General features: G+C 54.9%; 1 protein-coding gene across 1 annotated transcript; it reads right to left on the bottom strand.

Moving 5' to 3' along the window:
* Positions 1–2,302: 2,302 nt before the first annotated feature.
* Positions 2,303–23,408, bottom strand: PRPSAP1 (phosphoribosyl pyrophosphate synthetase associated protein 1). The gene is made up of 10 exons (XM_090257297.1): positions 22,725–23,408; positions 20,100–20,152; positions 17,463–17,529; positions 12,220–12,392; positions 10,873–10,988; positions 10,421–10,476; positions 9,663–9,808; positions 4,297–4,367; positions 3,423–3,569; positions 2,303–2,972 (listed from the first exon to the last, which is right to left on the bottom strand). Exons 1-10 carry the CDS (start codon positions 22,892–22,894, stop codon positions 2,814–2,816), a joined length of 1,158 nt encoding a protein of 385 aa, XP_090113423.1. The 5' UTR covers positions 22,895–23,408; the 3' UTR covers positions 2,303–2,813.
* Positions 23,409–24,849: the final 1,441 nt, after the last annotated feature.

Genomic DNA, 24,849 nt, shown 5'->3' with positions numbered 1-24,849 from the left:
CTCGGCCTCCGCTCCAGCCCAGGGCGGCCGCCCCTCGTGCGCCGGGTCTCGGCCAGCAGACGTTTGAAACGGGGCGCGGGCGACCCGCATGGCCCGAGGATTCCACAGCCGGATGCGCCCCCGCGGGGCGGAGGCGATAAGTCGGCGCCGGGTGGGACAGGCCGACACTCAGGAGGGGAGCGCTCCCCACGGGGCCCGGGGAAGCCTTGGCCGCCCTCCAGGGACCTCCGGTTTTTATTCTCAGGAAACGCCCCCAGGGAAAGGCGGTGCAGGGCCGTGCCGAGGCCTTTTCATTGGGAGCAGACCCAGGGCTTGGGCAGGGGGTTCCTCAGGTTCACCGAGATTCCAGCCGCCCCTTAGGCGAGGGGGGCGCAGGGTCCCCCCACCCCCTTGGAGGCCGCAAAGAACGCAGACTCACTGGGCGACGCGGCAGCTGTGCTGTGTCCGCCGCCGGCCACGACCCAGAGCGGTGGCACTGACCTGAGACGCAGGCAGCGCGGGGAGTTTCCATTATCATTTTTCATAAGCAGAAGGGAGGGTAGCTTAGAAAAAAGGCCACTCACCGCCCATGTGGTGCCAATCAGTCACCAGACGACAGCGCTTTGGTACGCGCCGCGGGCCCCATTTACACACAGGCACCACGTGCCAGCACTTCAGGTCACTACAGAACAGGGTGAGACAGGACCGGGCCCACTGGGAGCTTTCAACACTAGAGACTTGGCTCCCCCATACCAGGGTCTTCCAGAGCGTGTGAAACATTTCCGGGAAGGTCAGGAAAACCTGCGAGTGCATCTCTACTTACTCCTATTTTTAACTGCTTTAAAATTCAAATATTCAGTTTAGTCTGAGCTGGTAAATCTTAACTGGAAGACGCTTAGTTTCCTCAGCCCCGACCCCTCTCGGCGGAGAGCCGCGTTCCCGGGGAACGGGGCAAACACAAGTCTCTAACTCCAGGCGGGCAGCGCTGCAGATTTTGTCCATTACATTCCCAGCACCTGGCACACAGGCCTTCAGGTGGCTGTTGATCCAAGAGGACAAAGTCTTGGTACTCCTGCGCACCCATGCACTTACAAAACTCAAAGCCAGATGACCAAGCTCAAGTTAAAGCCTTGGGGTCAGGCAGGCATCAGCTGTGCTGGAGGCTGCGGTGCGTGGGCGTGTGGGCTTTCTCAAGTCAAAGTTCAGTGACTTTTCACTGCCACACTCACCACAGTGCGAACGTCAGCTCCAGGATCCTCCCGTTTCCTTTTTCCTATCCCTGAAGCTTGGGATCACGCCAGGCACATGCAGGCTCTAAATGCCACTGGGAAGGGCCTATTCTGATATATTGTCATTCTCATCCCAGGAAATACATTCATGCTTTCATTAAATAAGTACATTTAAAAATCTCTCCTCTGAGCGACACCGGGGAAAACACTAAACAGAGGGTATAAATGGAATGTGGATTGAAGACCTTTGCTCTCAATTCCAACCCCCCTTTTTGCTACTGATGACAGAGGCCCAGGAGGATGAGCCACCAGCCAACTGACGGACGAGAACCGGGGCTCCGGGGAAATGGGCCATGGCTCCTCCCTGCCACCAGGCTCACACTTTCTACTGAGACCCTTTGCTCAGGATGCCCCTACGTGACCTTCTAACAGAAGGTGACTCACCTGTGTGCTTGAAAAGCTAACGTGCTCAGTCTTGATTGTGGGTTGGGAACTTTTGCAGTCATTAGGAAGGGGATAGAAACGTCAATGGAGCTTCCCTGCAGAGAAATACATCTGTCCAGAGTGTGCAAACTGTCCTTTATTATTTTGTAGGAATGACCAGAGCTAATAAGCAATTTCGGGTCATTGTCTAGCAGACACTCCTCCTGCCCAGGGCTACATTCAGTCCTGCCCCGGATTCAACTCCAAGGCACAGAAGTCTATCCCATGTGTGCATGTTTGCAGCAAGGCCACCTGACAACTGGGGTACACATTAGGATTCCGATTATGTAATTTTAAACGTGGGCTAGAGAGGCCAAGCGCAGTCCTAAGTAATGCAGTAAACACAACCATCACCTATAACTGGAAGAGGTACAATTAGCTGTTTTTTACACATTGAGATCTTAACTGTCTTATTCATCAAGGATGTAACTTCAATGCCCAGGAGGGGGGTAAGGCCTCCAGAAGGAGACTTTTGTCTAGGGCCTGGAACAAGTCATGGAGCCCGCCCCCCCTTTATTGTACGTCCCCTGTCTTCTGCAGAGTTTGGACCTGAAGTCAGCCACCAGTAGGCATGACAGTGGGTGGCTATGCAATGGCGTGAAGAGACCAGCAAGACAACAGATTCTTTTATTTGTGATTGGAGAGCAACGCAGACCCCCAGAGAGGGCGTCAGCCTCTCATCTGGTGCCCCTGCTGGGGAGGACCACTGCGAACGCCTCCTTGTCCGATGGCTGTAGGCACGGCAGGTTCTCAGTGGAAAACGGGGCTCTCTATAAAAGCCCACGTGAGGCTGACGGCGGAGAGGCGGCTGGGCTGGAAGGGGTGCCAGGGCGGGGAAGCGGCGTCCCCACACACCGCCCTGCGGCCGGGACAGCGGAAGGAACAGCCCCGAGCTGAAACTTTGTCTGCAGTAAAGGCCTTCGCAATACCAAAAGGTTTCCCGGTTCTTTTCAGGAAGGTGCCTGATACTTTTCTCTGAGGAGCAGGACGGAAGGGCACACAGTTCAGGCCACGTCTCCTCCCTCTTGACTATCTCCGTGCCTCCTACCTACCCAACGTGGTGAGAGAGACCGATCCCTCCCCGACGGCGCCGCTCCCTCGGGGTCGCGGGCCCGGCGAGCGCTAGTCGTCCACCGTGATGTTGCGGAACAGGTAGGCCATGGACTCGCCGTTGTGGATCCTGCGAATGGCCTCGGAAAGGATCAGGCTGATGTCCACGGTCTTTATCTTGGGGCACTGCAGCTTCTGCACCTCGTGAGGGACAGTATTGGTCACCACCACCTGTCACGGCAGCAACGGGAAGCAAACACCGTTACCGACGTGTCCCGTGCGGTCACTAGCCTGCCCGACGTTCAGTACCCGGAGCCCCGGTCCCAGCCTACGAAAGCTCACTCCACTGAGGACGGCCTGCACAGACTGAACCTTGCGCAAGGGGAAGGTGCCATGGTTCAGAACCTAAGGCCCCAAAGGCCCCGGTCTTTGCATGAGAACTCAAGGCTTGAGAGAAATGCTACGTTAGTACCAAATCACACGGAAAGGCAAGTTATACTGACGTGCACAAAGCAGATCTTTATGAACGCAGACACGTATCCCCAAACATCTCTCTGCCCCCGCACGCGCCCGCCGCCCCAGGCGCTCGGGGTGGGAAGCCACACCGACGGACTCATCCCCCTCCTCCCCGAAGAGAGCAGCCAGCTGACGTGAGCCCCGGGCCCCGGGCGGCGGCCAGACCTCATCGATGGAGGACTCCTCGATGAGGCGGGGGGCCTCCGCAGACAGCAGGCCGTGCGTGGCCATGACGTAGATCTTGTAAGCGCCCCTCTCCTTCAGGGTCTCCGCGGCGGCGACGAAACTCTCCACGTCGTCGATGATGTCATCCTGAGGAGAGGCCAGAGTCAGCGCGAGGAGCCAGCCCCCCCGGCCCCGCCCCGTCTGTGACTGCCGCGCTCGGCCCCCTCTGCGCCTGCGTCAGAGGACGGTGACCAGAAACCAGAGCCGCCTGCCGGGGCCAGAGGTCGGACCCCTGCCACGGCAACAGGACTGCGTGGGCTGTACTCTGCGTGGCTGCTGGTCCAGAGCGACAAGCCTTGCGGTCACATGTGACATTTACAGCCAGAGCCGACGACTGCCAAGGCTCGTTTCCCGTTCCCAGCCCCAGGTTAACCCTACGCGGCAGCGGCCCGTTTCCTTTTTCTGAGAGGAAGCCGAACGAGCCGGGCACAGAAACGCAGTGGGCCGCTGGGCGGGGACGGGCCTCGGGCGCTCAGGGACGAAGAGCGAGACGCGCGTGCTCGCCATGAGAAGGGAACCGCGCGTCTGCAGTCCACCTCGGGGCCCTAGAGCTTCGGGCTGAGCGGGTGTGATGGCACCCACAGGCCTCAGGACAGAGGGGCCCCAAGGGGCCGCAGTCACTGGGCTCCGGTCACACCTGTAGGTCCTAACAGTCCCTGTTCATTTCTACGTCCCCACATGTCCTGAGGGGTTGGGGTGAGGGGGACACACAGGCCCATTTAGGTCCATCGTCGTTATGGGAAACGCAGCCCCGAGCGGGGCAGCGACCAAGGGCCGAGGCATCGCCGCTGCGAGGATGGGGGGACGGCCGTACCACGATGATTGCGATGCTCCCGCCCACGTCGCCGACCACGGTGATCGGGGGCTTCTCCTTGGCCATCATCACTGCAGAGACAAACAAACAAACGGCGAGGCCCCGTTAGTCAGGCCCCACGAGGCAGGGGAGAGCCCAGCCTCGCCCTCCGGGGGCCGCGGCAAAGCCCCTGCAGGCCGAGCAGCAGCAGGTTCCCCTCCAGGGAGGGGGTCCCCCTGAAACAGACTGTCCAGGGCACGTTGTCCGAAGAAACAGAGGGGCAGACGCATGTAGTTGTGCGCTTTCTAGTGGCCACACTGAAGAGTGAGAACACACGGGAAACGAACAGATTTTCTCTTCCCCATCACGTCCAAATAGCATTTCAATATGTAATCAATACACAGTCACTAGAAATGTCCTACGTGTTTTCCCCCCGAGTCTTCGGTACCCGGCGTGCGTATCACACACACAGCACCTCTTAGTTGAGACCAGCCACGTTCCGAGCGTGGCAGCGGCCGCGCGCGACCGGCAGCCCCCGTCTGTCGCCAGCACAGGTGAGAGGGTGGAGCAGCAGAGCCAGGAAGAGCCACGGACCCGGACCCAGACCCGGCACTGCCCGGCCACTCCACAGAAATGTCCGCCTCTGCGGACGGGGAGGCTAAGACAGGTGCCACCAGGCAGGAACTCACACAGGGAGGCTGCAGGCAAAGGGCTGGCGTTCGCTCTCTTCCTACGTGACCTAAATCGGACGATGTGACCTTACTACCGGATGGCTACGCTTCGGACATCATCCGAGCTTCCTGAAATAAGGAACCTGGAAACAGTGACTACGGGCCTGTCACCATTTCCTGGTTTCATGAGTCCTCAGTGTAGCGGCTTTTTCCTCGCTGCAGAATTTCTATCCGGAGAGGGGCCGTCCGAGCACAAAACAAACCACGGCACAGGAGGGGACGAGGGCCCGCCCTCAGAAGGGGTGCAAACCGAGGAGGAGGAGGTGTCTCAGAAGAGCAGGCTGTGTTCTACATTTTTGAAAAGCTTATTTTTTTTAGAAGATTTTATTTACTTATTTTTAGAGAGGGGGAAGGAAGGGAAAAAGAGGAGAGAAACATCGATGTGAGAGAGAAACATGCATCAGGTGCTTCTCACACGCCCCGAAACTGGGGAACTGGCCCACAACCCAGGCATGCGCCCCAACTGGGAGTCAAACCAGCGACCTATATTTAGCTTCACAGGCCTGTGCTCAGTCCACTGAGCCACACCAGCCAGGGCAGGAAAGCTTTTTATTATTCTGAAATCTTTGTTAAACTAGTAATGGGGACGGGAAAAAGAACAAAATTCAGGGTAATTATATAGTTTAGTAATTAACAGTCCATTTCAGCCGATTCCTACCTCTAGGCACCAACAACCTCAAAGGACAGGTGAGCCTTTCTGTACACTAGCAAACAGAGTTGAGATTCCGTGCTATTTTACTGGCAAATTCCAACAGACACTTTCTGCTTTCCCATCCCACAAACAGGGGCAATTACTTGAATTTGGACAGTCAGAAAGGCTCTGTATGTAAATACCACCCAAGGGGGAGAAAATAAATCACCAATATCAGGAAAGGCTTCCTCACATTCTGTCTTTAAATTAAAACCACATAGGTAGGTGGTTCTGTTGACCTACCCGCTTCTTAAAGAGATGTGGTCCCTTTTCTTGACCATTTTTCTCTGTAAAAAAAGAAAAAGATTGCAAGCCAGTATCCCTCATCGAAGATCACAGAAATTCAGCTCTAGGTTGATGCAGAAAATACGTCACAGCCAGCCCTCCTGTAACTTCTCCCTGACCCTACCTCTCCCCAAACACTTCTGTTTACTTATTTTATTTATTTTGGACAGAGGGAAAGAGAGGGAGAGAAACATCAACAGGTTGCCTCTCACATGCCCCCAATGGGGACCTGGCCCACAACCCAGGCTGTGCCCTGACTGGGACTCGAACCAGCGACCCTTTGGTTCCCAGGCCGGTGCTGAACCCACTGAGGCACACAAGCCGGGGCACTTCTGTCCGATTAAAATGAGAAACAGGCACGACTCGGACTGAGGATTACAAAGGCTTTTAAAATCAAGCCTTGCCCCTCATGTGCTCATTATTCCCTGCACGTAACTGGCTAAAGCTGAGCACATAATTTGGTGGCTGCTAAAAAACAGGGACAGAATTCATTACAGGATCAACCGAAAAAATAGTACTTGACAGGCTAAAAAAATGCCAAAACTTTTCCAAAAGCTTGCCCATAAAATAAAAAACCAAAAGTTTAAAATTTTCAGTGAAAATAATGTACATGCTGAAGGTCAAGGGCAAAGGTGCCTATACTACCTTATGTTTACAGTTCTGCTTGCCTCCGTTCGATCAAACAAAACCCCATCTGCTTAAGAACGAATGAGCTGTGCTCCATTACTTGTGGCCAGAGATCACTGTTAAAACTACACACCTCACTGCAGCAAAACCGTAAATTTAGCAAATAATCCCTGTGTTCTTACGAAAGAAGTAGAAAACATCGTTTGCTTTAAAAATTAGCATTTTCCAAGTAAAATAATGCTGTATTACAACCATCCTTAGATTTTACACACACTCACACACACGTTCCCTGGTCAGTTAACCAGACCTTTTTCTCCTCACACAAGGAACAAACGAGGACTGTGAAGAATTATTCATTCCTTAGCCATGTTAATCCTGGTCTACTTCTAGTTCAGTGGAATGCCAACCTTTACTGTCAGACTGACAGTAAAAAAGGAGAGAAATAAGCTCTCCAGTAGAACTAGAACAGAAGTTATTCTCAAGCTCATAATTCTACATGCAAACGAGTCAGAGCTCACATTTAATAGACGCGCAAGGACAGCCAATGTCGGTTTCCCTTTAATGATGACAAATTCCCTTCACTTGCAAAGTTAATAAGCCCAGAAAACCCAGCCGGCAGAAGCGGCCTGCTCCCTCTCCTGTGACCAAACAGCCCTCGCCGCTGCGGCAAACACGGAGCGGTCCGGGGACCTGCTGACACACAACCCTTCCGAGCCCATCAGCTGCCCTTGCGTCAGAGTTATCACTTCTGCCTTAAAAGCAGGAACACCGTGTGGATGCAGCTTCACCCTTAATAAATTACTCCGAGAAAGGGTCCTCCACCTCAGCACTGCTGACGCTCGGACGGGACGACTGTCCACGACACCGGCAGGCTGTCCAGCAGCACCTCTGGCCTCGGGATCCTCGCTGGAAGCCAGCAGCGTCCCACCGGCCCCGGGCCGAGGCAGCCAGGAACATCCCGTCACTGCCACCCCTCCCTCGGGGTCAAGGCCGCCCCGAAGGAGACCTGTGGCTGCTCTAAAACCCGGGGCCCCAGGAAGGTGCAGACTCCGAGGGTGAGCATGTGCGCTCCTCTGGCCTCTTTCTGACATTCTGGTATCTTCATCTTCGTTACTATTGAGTAAACTATTGAACCTAACTAATAAGTAAATGTACAGGGCAGGGGAGAGCAATGGGGGAAAATGGGACAACTGTAATAGAACAACAATTAAAACATGGAATAAATAAATGTAAAGCGTATTTAACTTGGAAAGTTCGATTACACATATAAGAAATAACCGGGGGAGGGGTGGGGGGGGAGGGAGAGAAGGGGGTAAGAAGGGGAAGGGTCTAGTCAAAAAACATGTATTAACGGTCAACCCATGGACATGGACAGTGGGGTGGGGACTGATGGTAGGAGAAGGGGGGGCAATGGGAGGAAAAGTGGGACAACTGTAACAGAAAAACAATAAAAAACAAATAAATTTTTTTCACAATTCTCTTGACTAAGTCTATAGAAGAGACTCACAGGAAGATGCTCCAAGGGCAGCTAGAGAACTTGTAGGCACACCAACCCAGCGCCTTACAAGTTTCCAGGACACATGAGGGACAGTGTCACAGTCATAAGTAAAAGAGCAACATTCTCGGAACAGAGCCTCTTACGTATACAATCTGGTGATGTTAGCAACATCCATCAAAATAACCTCTGACGCAACCACTTTATTTCTTGGAATTTATCCTACAAATGCACTTAGTCACGCAGGGAAGAACGTAGGGTGAGGTCAGCCAGAGGCAGTGGAGTGGGGGGACCGAGTGTGCGCTCTGAGGGCCAGTCCTGGATTCTGGGGCCCCCTTTACACAAAGGCACTGGGGCTGCTTCAGGGCTAAGGAAGCAGGAATGGAATAGGGGCTTCCAGGTCTCCCAGAAAGTAAGGAAGTATCAGAAAACGAGAGGCCCGTGGCAGAAGAACCCTGGAGGCAGCTCGGAGCGCTCTCTGGCCCCCGTGAGACCATCTGAGCATGAGAATCAACAGTAGCAATGGGTCAGACTGGAACGCGCTGAGTGAGACTAGAGTCCGGGAATCCACGCTGATACAATGACTGAACCGGGAGGGAAAAGGGGGAACCAGAAAAATCGCCATTTGACAACCTCAGAGCAATTACCGATCCAACCTAATCACGAGGAAGCAAACACGCCCCAATTAAGGAATATTCTACAAAATCACTAGCCTGTACGCTTCGAAAGTATCAAGGCCCAAGGCCACAAGAGACGGAGAACAAAGGGGCCATTCCCGATTAAACAAGACTAAAGAGAAGTGCCGACTGGGTGCAGTGTGTCCTCTCAGGGCGGGTTCTAGTCCAGAAAAACCATCTTCTTTTGCTCGAAAGGCCACTGGTTGGACAAGAATAAGCTCTGAAGACTGGGCGACAGCACTGTAACAGAGTTAGGTTCCTGCGTCTGATAATTACCAGCAATGACTGAAATGTTCGCCCCTTGGGCAGGGGCCTGGGTGAGGGGCAGCCATTCTGCTGTTCACATGTGTGTGTTTTCTAAGGCACGGCAGATAGACACAGTTTTAAAGGAAATAATCTTCCTCCAAAAGGCAAAATGTTTCTTCCACTACAGAATGCGGGTCACGGCCACTCAAAAATCCCGTGGCCATGAGCAGCACCCACACCGCTGGATGGATCGCAAGTCTGTCTGGGGTCAGGTGGAAGAGCGGCAGGACTAACACGCTCCAAGCCCCTGATCGCCGAGGCCCGGGTTCTGACTGAGGATGGCTATCGCCCGAGATAAAAAAGCTTGAGAATTCACACCACCACACATACAACTTTGTCGTTAAAGCTAGAATGATTTCATACCCTCTGAAGGCTTCCCGGGTAAGTGCAACTGTCCTTAGAGTCTGCAAATGGGACCGACACCATCCCCTTTCACAAAAGGCAGCATGGATGCAGTACCACTCAGTTAGTTTAAATACCAAGACAGCACCCACGCGCGGAGGCACTAACTCCTAGCCATTCCTATTATTCAAGACTTTCTGCAACTCACAAATAAACACTAGGGCTCATCTTACATGGGAGCTCCAGGCCGGGGTGGACGGGGGCGTTTCTGACCAGTGGGGGAGAGTGACGGCCGTCATCCATGTCCAGCTCCGCGCACTGGGCCTCCCCGTGGATGACAGCCAGGCCCAGGCGGAGTCTCTCAGCGTACGACTGAGCCCTGGGAGAGAGGGACAAAGGGAACTGGTGACATTCAGAAGAAAACCCAAGCGTCACTATTCCATCACTTTATTTAATCACAGAACGGAATGCCATTCAACCTCTTAGGGACACACGACGGAGTTACTTATACAAAGAGTATCGGGCCCAGGCCAGAGGGTGACGCCTCAAGAGGCACGTGAGTTTAGACGTGGGCTAGTGTCTGATTCAAGGTAATTCTCGTGCCGCTCTTTGTCCACAGTCCAGCACTCTTCTTCTTCTTCTTCTTCTTCTGCAGAGGAACTACCCAAACAGGTCTCTTATAAACCGCTGCCTGGGAAAGGGCTCCTAGCCCTTGTTTCCCTCATGCGGAGAACCTGAAGGAAGGACTGCATTCCCTCCCGGAAGGAAGCTGAGTAACTCAGAGAACCGCTCGTGTAGTTTGGAGACCAGTCTAGACAAGCTATGGTGCGGGAGAGGGCCGGGCGTGGGCACGGGTGGGCCACTGAGCCTTCCCAGAACGCACTGCGCCAGACCCCGGACACCCAGACACCCAGACACCCGGACCCCGATGCAGCCCGTTCTGCCCTCAGGAAGCGCCCACAGGGGTTTTGTGAGTGTTGGCAGCACCTACCTTTTTGCGGCATCAGGAGACTTAGCTACAATGACAGCATTTCTGTAATTTGGAATCTAGATTTGGAGGAAAAATAAGAAAATGCTTAAAAGTTGTATCTGGATGCCGGTATTACATTTTTTCCTTTTACAACAACGATCTACACTCGCAGGTATATATACCAGGATGTCATTCACACATCGTCAAAGTACTGCTACATAAAGAAGATAAAAATTAATTCTTAAAACCTTCATCTTAGAAAACAGCAAACTGCTAAAACTATGATCCATTTCTAATGTGTCTGAAACCCATGACCCTCCAGGCCTACACGCTGACCCCATCTGGCTGCCTCAGGCAGAAAGACTTAAGGGAGAGATCCTGGATGAGCCTCTCAATGTTGAAATCGGACACCAGAGAAAAGCTGTACAGGGTGTGGCTTTTGAGACAACCGGGTGTTCGCTGTGGCTCCTCACTTCTTCCTGGATGTACTGGAGCAGGAAAGGGGAGGCTCTGAGGTTGTCCACAGGGAAGCTGAAAAAGCCTTGGATTTCCTTCTGATGAAGATCCATAGTGATAATGTGAGTTAAACCTGAAATTTTAAAACAAAGAATGACGAGGTCACCCCTGCAGGTTAATGGCTCCAGGGGACACAAACTAGACGCCCAACTCTTATTTCCTAACAAAAGACTGGAGGCCGGGGACACTGGTAAGAAGCCATTAGTCACAGACTAACTGTAACCTTAACAAACGCAATGAACTAAAGGACGCGTCCAACCTGAAGTCAAGGGGCTTTAACCCTGCACACGGACGGAGGACAGAGGCTGAGGGAAGGGCTCCCCTCCGCTGTTGTTATTAGCTTGGTCCACAAAACCGAGAAAAGAAAATTCAGGTAGAAGCAAAAATATGAGGACGGAATTAATAAACACTGAAGAACTGCTGTAAAATAACAGTAAGGCCTTGATTGAAGAATTTAGGAGGTTAGGGTTAGAGACAGAGGCTAAGGCTGAAGGACTGAGCAAGCAAAAGCCAAGCCATGCGGATGTTAGGAAAAGAAACTCGTGTGATACAAAGAGAAGATGCTGAAGGGTCTGAACAATTTCTGTATGCCCTAGAAGACTGGGTCAGGAAATACTTTTTATAGGAAAACAATGAAGACAGAATGATACAACCCACAGGGCTAAACAAAAAAAAGATGTATGTTTCTGAGGATGCAAATATGTTAAGAGGTTTGTTTGTTTTGGTTAGAGTTTGAAATAAACACCAGGCAAATAGCATTTCAGTAACTGCACAGCGTGGTTGCACCCGCCCCACACGCCCGCAGGCGTGTCGGCTGCCAGCGCACACACGATAAAAGCAGGCAGTGCGGCCCGCTGCGCACAACGGCCGTCAGGAGCGGAACGAGGACGTGAAAGCTGAAGAAGCAGTAAAAGAAAACCCGGTCTTCCATTAGCTAACAAAGGCGAACACGGAAACCTAGACCTGAGGCTCAGAAGGTCACATGCAAAGGCCAAGGCTGCCAGTGGGCACGTGAGGATGGCGAGGGGAAGCGTAAAGGGGACAGGACGGCGACAAAGGCCACGGCCGGAGAAGAGCGGAAAACTCCGAAGCCGACCAGTCTCTCCAAGACGGAGCGGAGGGAAAAGGGAGTTATTTATGCCCAAGCTCACACCCCCGCAGCCGGCACCACGCAAAGGGGATCAAGAGAGAGCAAGGAGTGAGCGACGCCAGAGCAAAGAGGTCCCCAACCAGGGGCCGGCGTGCGCTGACCTCGGGCTGGGAGGAGGCCTCAGGGACGGTGCGGCCCGACCGCGCGCACTCACCCGCCTTCGCCAGCATGGACGCCAGCAGCTTGCACACGATGGAGCCCCGCTTCCTCATCTTGCTCTGCTTGCTGTAGGGGAAGTAGGGGATGACCCCGGTGATGTTCCTGGCGCAGGCCGTCTTCAGCGCGTACGCCATGATCAGCAACTCCATCACGGCTGTGTTCACGTCTCTGCAACGGTGGGAGCGTGCGGACTGGGTTAATTTCCTGTGCCAGCCCCTAGAAAAGGTCTCAACTGCAGCAATCTAACATGAGCTGCCAAGGTGGGTGTCACAGGCATTCTGTCACCACACTCCCTTACGGTGGCACCTCACGAATACAGGGAAAGCAGATCAACTCTGCGTGAATGCCAGTTTTCATCTGTGGTTACTCAGATCCTCAGCTCAGCGACGCACTGTCACCACTGCCTGGACTGCCTGGGAGGGACACAGTCACCGCTGTGGCGTGTGAAGCAGACATCAGCTGCTGGCAACCAGAGCTGGCCAACACCTGTGGCCCCATCCCCGGGGTCCAGACTCAGGCCAGCAGGCCTGCCCACCCAGGGGTTCCTGTGAAAGCCGAGGGAACCACGCGCGCTCCTAGTTGGCCGTCTACTGAAGCCGAATGAGGGTTATAATCTCTGTGCACCAGGACTTTCAAGGAGGGAAGACACACGAGATCACCAGAAAGGATTTCTTATCTTCCTTCTTTTGGGGGTGAAGGGGAGGGGAGGGAATGGGGAGGTCTTAGAGCTTACTTTCCCTACCCCTTCTTTCCTGAGCTGTACAGGTTCCTTGCAAAGGTTACCCAGATAAACACAGAAGGAAATAGAATCTGAATGATATTCAAAGAAAAAGTCATTTCCAATGTTAAAGAATAAGGATTGCTACCCTCTGCCAAAGCTGGTCAAGCCAAAGGTGGGCTTTGCCCTTTAAAAAGATATCCCCTCTACCCTGGCTGCTGTGGCTTACTGAACTGATCACCGGCCTATGAACCGAAAGGTCGCCGGTTCAATTCCTGGTCAGGGCACCTGCCTGGGTTTCCGGCCAGGTCCCCCGTGGGGTCATGTGAGAGGCAACCGATTAATGCATCTCTCTCACACATCAATGTTTCTCTCCCTCTTTCTCCCTTCCTTCCCCTCTCTCTAAAAATAAATAAAATCTTTAAAATAAATAAATAAAAAGAGCCCCTCTTCTCCATCAAGGGTGTACCCCCTGGCCTTCTTCCCCAGAGAAAGAGGACCCTTCCCAATTGTCATTCCCTTACTCTCTCCCTCATACTGTCGATGTAATAAACGTCCAAACTCGTAGAGAATTTCTGGAAGTTTATTTGAGCCGATCCAACGACACCTGCCAGGAAGCAAGGTCGCAAACGTTCTGCAGGGTAGCAGTTTTGCAGCTTCCTGGATGCATCTGAAACTAAAGAGGGAAGTGAGGAAGAGGCCGTGGAGGTGGCAGGAAAGCAGGGCCGGGCCAGGTCACGAAGGTGTGCGCCCCCAGACGCACAGGAACAAGGGAGCGCGCGGGCTTACACCCTTTCACTAAAGAATTTATAGGCCTGGGGCGCGGCTGCCCACCAGGACCTGCTCAGCTAGCAATTTATGACCTGGTACAACACCCTTTTCTGGTCCATATACTCCCAAAGGTCAGAGGGCACACAATCTTCCAGTGTAACTGGGACTTTCAAAGTATTTACGAACGCATAATACTTGGTCAAATGTAGTTCATTCATCCATTCAACAAATACTTACTGAGCAGCCTGGGCCACGTGCTGTGTTGGGTGGGGAGAGAAATGGGAAAAAGGCCGACCCATCTCGGGGGAAGGCCGGAGACCACGCGGGGTCCCTCTGGTGGTAGCCATCTGTCCCAAGGAGCGCGGCTGACTCACGTTAAGAACGTTCCCCTGCCAAACCCTGCATGCCCACTCCCTTCCCGCCCCGCATCAGGGCCCCTACACTGATGCCCTGTGGGCTCTGAATCTTAAGCTGGAAGCCCACGTACCATGGACCGGGCAGTATGTAAATAACACAGGAGTCCACATCTAGACTGAACACCAGGCATCGTACACACTAGCAAAAGTCCCCTTCCATGTCAGAAACGCAGTTCAAGCTTCTGGGCCTCCACTGTGTGAGCCTGTGCAGCCCTGGAAAAGCTCTGCAGGACGTGGCCTCGTCCCAGACCCCAAGGCCCACGACACGTTCAGAGCTGACACTCACGTGCCCGACTCCAGAAGACCACCCATCCGGGGGGTGGCTCTCAGATGGCTGTATGGTAGCATTTATAACACGAATCACGTGACACGAGGGGCTTGGGGAGCACACCACAGGGGGACCCAGAGAGCAGACGTTAATGTGACGAAAAGAACAGGTTCGGAGCAGCCTTGATTTCAGAGGAACTTTCCTCCCATTAATTACTAATTTCTCCTGGGACGTTTCTAGTTTCCACTTTTCCCTCTTCTTAAAGGTCTCTGCCACGGGGTTAGCACCCTCCAGCCCGAGGCTGAGGAATGCCTCCATGCCCCATACCTGCTCGCTCAGGAAGGCCACAAAAGGGCCTCTGCCACACTGGCTTTCCCCGTCCACTGAGGGACGCTGGACAAACGGGACAACAGGCAGCTGTTCTGTGGGCTAGCAGGGTGGACACTGGCCGGCAGCCTCTGCCTGGTCTATTCCCAATGCACCCGGGCTAATGCTCCAAGTCTCTGTATCTAAGGGGCACACCCATAACTGGTTACCAACTAAACATTTTTCTTTTCCCCAAGAGACTCGCATCCTGTATTAAACTTGGCCCTTTTTGATGGAAGCCGCCCAGGACCGCAACCAGCCCAGCCCCACAGACGGGGCTGAGGGGCGTCACGGGGCAGGGCCCCACCTCCCACAATGAATCCGCTGCAGAAAAGAAGCGGTAAGTGTTCCTTAGCAAGCTTTCTTACATCGGCACACCAGAACTTGTAACGTAAGCATGTAAAGCGCCCTCCAAAACACACTTTGTAAGCTGCTTTGCTCAGGGCCTCAGCGCCCCGCCGCGACACTCTGACTTGTAACAGGAACTGGAGGCGCTGGGCTGCCCATCTCTGGCGCAGAGCTCCTAAAACCACTGGAATTTCCGAAGTGATGAGAACAACTGTGACAATGTTTTTGTCCCTTAACGAGGTGGCTCGGGGACTGCACCTAAGGACGGGCTGGTGGCCAGGAAGATAAAACAATTGTGATTAGAGGTTTGGAACTTGCAGCCCCACCCACCAGGCCTCTGGGGAGAGGAAAGGAGCTGGAAGTTGACTCGGAAATCTCCCTGGCCAAGGATTTAATCAATTGTGCATATGTGATGAAGCCTCCCCAAAACCCGAAGGGGGAGTGTGGCGAGCCTGGGGCTGGGGGACACCTCGGGCGGTGGCGTGTGCGGGGCGCAGAGGGTGTGGGAGCTCCGCCCCCTTCTCCACACACCTGGTCCCCAGCGAGTCTTCCATGGGCTGCTACTGAGTTACATCCGTGGGCCGCTCTAAGTCAGTCACTGGGCTGGAGGGTCGGAAGCAAGGTGACAGCCTGGGCTTGCGCCTGAGGTCTCAAGTGGGGGAGGGACCGAGGCTGGCCCCAGGGCGCGAGTGAGCGCTGCTGGGGGGGAAACGAGCCACACACGCGGCCGGGTGCAGAGACAGACGGACATGTCACTCACTCCACAGACACACACTCAGCGCGGCTCTGCTCTTCCCAGGAACTAAATCCCTCCCCAACAACTGCGGGAGCCCAAAGGACGCGCGGCGAGTCCTGAAAGGGCTGCAGAGGCTGCGCGGGGCGGTGTGAAGGGCCACAGCCCCAGGGGAGGGACACAGACCAGTGCTGTGGTCGGGTTCTGTCATCGAGCAGCTGCAGAACTGGCCAGTGGTGCCACAGACCACAACGGACACCGGGGGACTCCGCAGCCGTCCTAATGCTCTTGTGCCACACAAGCCCCTCGTGTCGTGGGGACGCTGACGTAAACAGCCCCACTGCGCTGCCAGGCTTTGATACCTACAACGTGAACTTCCAGAATGAGATTGAAATTGTCAAAGATTCTGCTCACTTAGGCTCAGTGATCAAGTCAAATGAAGTCTGTAGCCAAGAAATGAAGAGCAGCCTGAGACCCGGAGGGCAGCAGTGAGGCATTAGGAAAGGTCACCCAGAGCAGATGTGTGTCGTTACCGACCAAGGCCAAGACCACCCACGTCCTCATATTGCCAGTCACTATGTACAGACGTGAAGCTGGACAGAGAAGAAGGCTGGCAGGGAAAAAATGGATTCCTCTGAAAAAGGTGTGAAGGAGAGCAGTCCCGATACCCTGGGCCACCAGAAGGGCGACAGGGGCCGGAAACATCCCTGGAGGCCAAACTGACAAAACTGACTAGCGCTGCCCGACGTGGGGCACCTCGTGAGAAGGCGGGGTTCCCCGGAAAGACTGACGCTGGGAAAACAGAAGGCAGCAGGGACAGAAGACCCTGACTGAGGGACCAGCTCCCTGAAGGAAGCCACAGGGGCTGGGCAGTGCGCGAGGATAGGACCCCGCAGGCGGCACTCGCTCACAGGGTCACCAGGAGTCGGACATGACACGATCGTGCGTCACACACACACAGTGCCCCCTGAGCCACCGGGAAGACAGTGATGGCTTCTGAATAATCTCAGGACTCGTGCACCAAAGGGACCCGGACCATCCTCAGGAGACTGTGGCCCTGGTTAGCCCGTAGGACGCACACTGTCCGCCGCAGCTCCACGGACGCTCCCCACCTCTTCCTGCAGCCCAAGTCCCTAACACCCTGCGTACGAGAGGACAAGCCACGCTCCTTTCCCAGCGAGTCACCAGCCAGCTTGTCCTTTCCCTGGAAAATGCTGCTCCCAGTATCGCTCTGTGTGGATTAAATATTTATCCTGAGCCTTCTCAGCTACCACATCGAAACAAGAATTCTGTACGGGGCCACTTCTGACCGCACAGGAGACTTAACGACACAGTGTTCTGAGATCACAGGAGGACGGTGCCGTTCACGGGGAACGCGGCGTGACTTTGCCAGGCCAGCAAACGGGGAGCTTTTACTGTTTATGACCTACTAAAGGGAGTCTGAACTGAAACCAGGAATTTCAAAGTATATACAGAAATCCCAAAGGTCTTTTCCACTTCAGAAGAGACGCAGGAGCTCAGGAAAACCATCTGACATGCAAACACATTCATAATTTTACAAAAACGGAATTGTTCACATGAAATGATAATTATATACCAAAGCAGTGCTAACTCTTACCTGGGTATTGTCTGTATAATGAAAATATCTTGGCCACGCACAGATTCTTTTATTTCAACTCTTGTTTCTGAAAAATAAAAGTGCCCTGTAACTTTAAGAAAAGCACCTCACGAGGCGACAGTCAGGCAGCATCCGCCCTGACCCGTGGGGCTCAGCCGGCCCAGCGCTGACCCACAGCGCGGAAGATCCCCGGTCCGACCGCCAGTCGGGGCACGGGCCCGAGTCGCAGGTTCAGGCTCCGGTCACTCGGGGCGCACTCGTGCGAGAGGCGGCCCGTCGGTGTTTCTCCCTCTCATCACTGTTTCTATCCCTCTTTCTCCCTCTAAAAATAAATCAAATCTTAAAAGAAGAAACAACCAGGCAGCATCTAGAGGGAGGAAAGATGACTCTAAACCAGCCAGCACTTCACTTACTGCATCAATAAAAACTTTTAGATCTCAGAATGACATGGAGACCTAGTAAAATAAAGTCGCCCCGGCTGGTGTGGCTCAGTGGACTGAGCGCCGGCCTGCGAGCCCAAAGGTCGCCGGTTCGAGTCCCAGGCAGGGCACAGGCCTGGGTTGCGGGGCAGGCCCCCAGTTGGGGATGCGCAAGAGGCAGCTGATCTCTCACACATTTCTTTCCCTCTCTTTCTCACGCCCTTCCCCCCTAAGAGCAAATAAACAAAATTTAAAAATAAAATAAATAAAAAATAAAAATAAGAAGTCAAGCGAAGGGGGATTAAGCCAAAAAGAGAAGAGAAGGTAAAAGTAACAAACAGGTCTACATAAAACCTCAGTGTCCAAAGCAGAAACGCCATCACCAAAAGAAAGACAAGATACAAGATACGGGGGGCGGTTGTAGCAAATAAAAAGGCCAAAGGCCAGCACCCTTGTTGCTCTGTCACCAAGTGCGGAGGCCGGCTCTGCGCCAGGCCCGGCGCTGGAGCCCCAAAGAGGAAAGCCTGCAGCACGGGCCGGCGACGGGCCCAGAGAGGCAACGCAGCGCCCAAGGCCCGCACGCTCTCCGGGACCAGGCGCAGGAGAAAGAGCAGCCACGGTGAAGGAAGAGGGATACAGGGCTGGGAACAAGGGCCTCGCCGCCCACTCTGGGGAAGCGAGGAGGGAGTATGGGAACAGGGTGCCCAGCAGAGGGGCGGTCAGCTTCCGCGGGGGAGGCAGAGTGGGGGAGGAGGGCCAGAGTGCAGGTCAGGGGGCCCACAGGGGCCTGGCCACGCAGAAGTCTGGGTCCGATGCTAAGTGTGGCGGGATTCGAGGGTGGCAGGGGGCAGTCGCCAGCTACTGAGCTAAGAAAGGCTGGCAGGGCCCGAGTGGCAGCAGGGAGACCGGCAGCAAACAGCAGCGCAGCGAGGCCGTGAGACGTGGCAGGGCGTCAGGTGACCCTGGGGCCGGGGCACACAGGGGCTGCCCCACCTGTGGAAGGTGAGGCCGTGTGGCGGGCAGGGCAGAGCCACCCAAGGGCCCCGGTGCTGCTGAGGAGACGGGACTCTCGCCTCCAGGCCCTGAAGCAGCAACGTGGACACCATTTGCATTTTGTGGCCACTCTAGTGGGGTGAGCGGCGTGGACTGGAGGCTGAAGGCAGAGGCACAGGGCCTGAGGTCAGGCGGCCTAGACAGGGGCGCCGGGGTGGAGAACAGGGTCGGCACCCAGCACCTCTGCTCCCCGCAGCTTCCCAACAGCAGGTCCCTGGGGGCCACCCCCGTGAATTAAAAGTTACTGCCAAACAAACTACTGACCCATCGGCCTTCGGCTTCAGGTTTTTAAAAAAGCACTAACACCTCCTGATCTGCTCAAAGGCACCAAGTAAAAAGTTACTACGAAGCATGGAAGTTGGGTGAAGGCTATCTGGGGGTTAATTATAACACACCTGTAACTTACATAGATCCTGGGTCTCGCCATTAAACTATCATCCCCTTTTGCAGTGCTTTGCTTTTTTGGATCCTCAGACATCATCATGTCTTAAGTCATTTACCTCCTCGAGCTACTGACACCACAGATGATTGCATCTCAGAAAGAGAAAAGGAGGCACAGGATCTGAATCCTGGCTTTCAGCTTTGAAAAAGATTCCGTATCATTTGATATTAACGTGCCTTGGCAGCGACTACTACTAGCAGAGGGGATGGCCCTGGCCGAGGGCTTCCATCAGCTTCCCTAGGACTCAGGCCCTCAGCAAAGTGCTTTCAGGCTCGAGTTCCCCCAGGAAGCCCAGAGGGCAGCAAACAGGTCGCCAGCCAGCCCGGGGGCAGAGTCTCCCAGAGACTGTAGAGGAAGACACAGAGCGGAAAGAACAGAAAGGGGGTCTTGGAACAAGTCCCCACCACCTCGTACCAATGGCTCTCGACGCCATTTGATGACCTAACGAGACAGACAAAGGCAGTGAGCATTTATCAATACGGCCCAAACCCAGGAGAACGTCCTCTGCGGTTCTCCTCCCCACATTCCAGCACGCGGGAAGGAGCCTTCAAGGGGAGCAAAGAAGGGAAGGTGCAAGAAGGATGGAACGATGGCTTATGCCTCTAATGTCAAAGGGAAAACGTGTCAGTGTTAAACGGGAGCGACATTTGCCTTTTAAATACACGCCAGCCAATTCAGCACTTTAGAGAGCAAAGAATGTTTAAGAAATAGTTTTAACTTTACCTCCATTGGTCTCCTGATACACCACAGACTTCCCCAGCTCAGCACCAAGACGCCTGCGGGGGGGAGAGGAAAGGCAATTAAGAGGGCTCTTTCTTTAAGACTCCAGTTCATACGATAAATTTAACAAAACCACTAAAATCACTAGACTGGCGTTCTTTCCCCCAAAACAGTTTACAAAGTTCAATTCATGCAACACCAACAATCCGCTGTCGTCCACAAGCAGCGTCCAGGGCTCGCTGTTTTACAACACTATATACTTTACTGGAACAAGCCCACAGCCAACGTAACGTCTAGTTCATTGTTTTATGAATGATGATTGTCTTGGAAAGTCATTCCCCAACAAGTACCTGGTTACTAGCAATAACTCCAAAACCATAAGCCAAAAGTTAATGCCTCAACTGCCAACAGCAGAGAGAAGTCAGGGCCATTAACCAGAATCCGCCTGTACCTTGTTTAGATCCTGATTGGAACAAGTCAAGTGTAAAAATCCCTTTTAAGAATCAGGAGAATATGACTGAGGACGGATACTACATGATCTTAAGGAATCAATGGTGCTGTATTTGTTGTTTTATTTCTTATCGGTTAGCATCACCACTTTATGACTGAATGACATGATGTAAGGCTGGAATCTGTATAAAAACACTCCAGCCAAGTACACACGGAGTTATTATTCAGCATGCAATTGAAAAGGAATGAAACTGTTACCCGCTACGACATGGGTGAGTCTCGCAGTGTTCTAAGGAAGAAAAGTCAGACACAAAAAAGCCAACATTGCGTGGCTGTTTACAGACGGGATCTAGGATCCCCAAGTTCACAGACACAGGAAGCAGAAGGGAAGTGGCCGGGGGCTGGGCACGGGGAACTGGGCTGCCCGTGCTTCATGGGGACCAGGCGTCAGTTTGGGAAGATGAAAAGTTCTGGACGTGGACGGTGCTGACGGCTGGACAACACTGTGAGCGGCCCTAACGCTCCGGAATTGTAACTTTAAAAGGGCTGCCAAAGGTCGATTTTGTTGTGTGTTATTTTACCATTAAGTGCTCCAGCCAAACAAGGGGAGGGGGCGCGGAAGTAGGTGGAAGCTGGATGAAGGCCACAGGGGCCTCCTTACCAACACACACGTAACGTCCCTAAGGACCACCGTCCCGTACGCAGAGGACGGCTCACAGACGTGTGCACCCGAAAGCTACACAACCCACGCCACCTGCGACAATCTCAATGAACAACAATAAACGTGCTCCATCGGAAAAAAGTCTGAATATCCCTGCCTGCCACGGGGAACCGAAAGGAATCACGAAAATATCATCAAACCTCAGGGCTCGAGCCAATCTACTGACCTTCAAACTTTGCTAAGCGGAAACACCCTTCTTTCAAATGAAATCTTCCTGGGAAACGCGGCCCGTGAAACAGATAAGCGGGGTAAGGACAGGTATTTATTACTCACAGTAACTTAAAACCTTTCTGGACCAAAAGGCAAAACCAGTGCCGGCTTCCACGTGCCCTCCTTCCTGCTTTACCTTGGCAAGGTCAGCGCGCGGCACACGCGGCCCGAAGGAAACGAGCCCCCGCTTTATATCCAAAGCGAGTGTATTCGTTGCCGCCAAGAAAGACGGACGGAAGGCCAGGGGCCTGGAGGAGGAACGAGGCCGCAGACGGCCAAGGGACTGGTGGTTACCCTCCTTTCGGACGGACAGAAAGTAAGCGTCACTGAGCAGACGGGGCTAAAGCCTCCCCCCGCTTCCACATTCCCGGCTGCGGCTCAGAAACAGAGCCGCGCCTTGACCCAGCGACTCGGGGTAACTCGGAGGAACTCTCAAGGCAAATTACTTGAAAATGACTCTCAATGCTGGAGGACGAGCTGGTTCCCCGGAACAGGGGTATTGGGAGGGCCAAGCGCCCGCTGAGCTTCTGCCCTGCTCACGGTGGTCCTGCCCGGCGGACAGAGGCACCCCTGTCTCAGGAACGACGCCCAGGGCAGCCCTGTCCCTCGCCCCGTGGCCCAGAGCCAGCACGTGGGCAGCCTGGGACGGCATCTGCGGGCGGCGTCCGGGCCACCCGGGAGCACAGGCGCCCTGCGGTTCGGCAGACACGGAGGAGCAGAGACGTGGCTTCCGATGGCGGACTCGGGGGCGGAGGGGGCAGACCCGTCGTCTCCAGCCCCGGCTGCGACACGCCTGCCAGCCTCGCGCCCCGCCGGGCGCTCCGGGTTAGAACCACATCCCGACCCCGGTCTCAGGGAGGAGGCTCGGGCACGGCGAGGACAGGACGCCGGGGGCAGCTCCAACCGTGGGAAAGGGCGCCGACCCGGAGCCCTCCCTCCGAGGCGCTCCCAGCTGGGGCGACACCGCCTCGCGGCCGCCCCGGACAGCGGGAGCGGGGTGACGCCGGGGGGCGAGTGGCCCCCGCACCCGGGGTGGGGGCGGGGGTGTCGTTGTTAAAATGCTGCAGAGCCGGGGGGAGAGCGGACGCCTCCTTTCACCGCCGAAGGTTTGCCCAGCCCCGGAATGGCAGCCTTCCGCAGCCCCCTCGCCCGGGTGGAAAACGATGGGGGCGCGCGGAGCGGAGGAGGAGCAAGGGCGCCCCCGGCCGGGGTCCCTCGGGTGTCCCCGCCCCCGCCCCCACTCTCACTCGGTGATGCGCTTGGCCAGCTCGGTGCAGGCAGCCGTGGAGTTGGCCGAGAAGACCCGGTAGCCGGTGCGGGCGGCGTTCATGGCCTGGCGGGCGGCGGCGCTGGCCCGCGGGACGCGGAGAGCCGAGGACGCGGAGAGCGGGGGCTGCAGCAACAGCTTCTTGGGCATCGTCCGGCCCGAGGCGCGGTTCCGACGGCCCGCGCGGGGCTGCAGCCGGGGGCGGTTCCGACCGAGGCGGCCGCGAGGGAGGCGCCGGGTAGCCCGGCGCGGCAGAGGAGCGGTCCGAACCCCTCACCCCGCTGGTACCAACAGCCCCCGCGAACTCGGGCGCGACCAGCGACCGCCGCGACCCGCGCCGCAGCCTCCGAAGGGCTGGTAGCGAGGCCACCGCCCCCTCCGAGGTTCCGGGAAATCCGAGAGGCGCCGGCTAGAGCGTCGGCAGGGCCGCCATCTCGGATGAGGGCAAGGCCGCGGACAGCCCGAAACGCACGTCCTCGCGAGGGGAGCACCACGGATGCGCTCCGCCGCTTGACTTTGTCGTCCAACAGGAGCTCTTCGGTTGCCCCGTTGCTGGGCTGTGCAGCCGGACTTGGGAGCGGTCCCAGCCCTTTGCAAGTTTTGTGCCAGAACCCAAAATGTCCGCCTCCGGGGCGGCGACGATCTAGCTCCGCGGCTCCATGGTCACTCAGCGCCGGCCTGCGAGGCGCACGCGTTCTGGGCGCAGGCTTTTCAAAGCGGAGGGCGGGGTTGCTTCCCCGCTGGGCGCCTGCCCCGCTGGGGTCCCCCGCGGGTGCTGTACTCCCGAGCCCCGCGTTGTTCCCCAGAGCCCAGCCTTGGATCTGCGTGTGCGGAGAGTGAAGAGCAGGGAACCACCCGAGTCGCTAGTTATCAGCTGTCCCAGGACTGGGGAGGAATTCTTCGTGTTCCCAGTCGCCCCCGATGCTCACTTCCTCCTCTGTGCCCTCCGTGAGCGGCCATAACCATGAGGTTCCCAGTCAGTCCCGGGCGTCCGTCACCCTTTGCTCTTCTTCCCCTTCCTTGCGACATTTATCCATGTATCGACTTGTTCTTCCAGTGACGTGCATCCGTGGGTTTGTTTCTTATGTACACGTGACTAGGGATCGAACCTGCAACCTCGGCGTATGGAGATGATGCCCTAACCACCTGAGCTACCCGGCCAGGGCCCTGGTCTCTTATTTGGGGCCGTGGTCTCCCAGCTGGTCTCACGACTTCCTCATGCCATCCCCTCTCCCCTCCAATAGCTCTGGAACACTGGTCCCCAACCTTTTTGGCCACAGGGACCGGTTTCCTGGAAGACATGGGGGGGGGGGGTTCTGGCGGACTCTGGTGCTTACATTCAAGCTCCCCTCCTGCTGTGCGGCCAGGTTCCTGACAGGCCACAATGGGCCAGTGGTTGGGGAACCCCACCTTGCCTGCCCTTCACATCCACCCCCAGAATCCCTGGCTAAATCCTCCAGAGCTTTCCGCCACCTCCAAGCCCAGCTCTCTCCATGCCCATCTCCTTTCCCACCTTAGGCCACACTCTGCGTGTGTGGCTTTCTGAACTGTTTGCCATTTGCCAAAAATGACATCTTTTTTCTGGTAGCTGAGAATCTGTGTAATTCCACTGTGATTTCTTTGTTGTGTGTGCATGTGTGTGTCTGTGGTATGTTTTTAGAAGTGTGCGGCTTGAATTCTAAACTTTGGGACATTTCTAGGGTTTTATTATTAATTTCTAATTTAATTCCACGGGGAGCGAGAACATGCTCTGGGTGAACTTGTTCCCTGGCAATGTGCTGAGACACACTTGGCAGTCCCGCCTGTTTCCTGTGGAGCTCAGTGCCCTCTGTGCCCCTGAAAACGTGTGTCCTGCAGGTGTGGGGTGCATGTCCTGTATGCGTTGGTCAGATCCAGTTTGTCTATCCAAATAGCCTGTCATCTCAGTTATATTTAATCCACTCGTCTGTGATTGGGGAGATTTTCCCCCTCTTAGTTCTCCGACGTTTGCTACGCATCCATATCATGTTGGTTCTGTTTCTCTGAAGTGAGGAGGAAGAGGCCTTTGCTCTTTTTCTAAAGCATGTCCTTTTTGAAGTTGGAAGGAAGACTTCACTTGACCAGAT

Source organism: Furipterus horrens, unplaced genomic scaffold (assembly GCF_987537825.1).
Source record: "Furipterus horrens unplaced genomic scaffold, mFurHor1.1.pri manual_scaffold_11, whole genome shotgun sequence".
NCBI classification, from domain to species: domain Eukaryota; kingdom Metazoa; phylum Chordata; class Mammalia; order Chiroptera; family Furipteridae; genus Furipterus; species Furipterus horrens.
Note: the sequence above shows the minus strand (reverse complement) of the source record. Positions and strands in the feature narration are given on the sequence as shown.

Excerpts from the sequence above, each read along its gene's own strand:
- PRPSAP1 (XM_090257297.1), bottom strand. The coding sequence starts at position 22,894 with ATGCCCAAGAAGCTGTTGCTGCAGCCCCCGCTCTCCGCGTCCTCGGCT. Across the intron at positions 12,393-17,462 it reads ATTATACAGACAATACCCAG|AGACGTGAACACAGCCGTGA; the intron begins GTAAGAGTTAGC and ends CCACCGTTGCAG. Across the intron at positions 4,368-9,662 it reads CCCCGGCCTGGAGCTCCCAT|TGATGATGGCCAAGGAGAAG; the intron begins GTAAGATGAGCC and ends TTGTCTCTGCAG.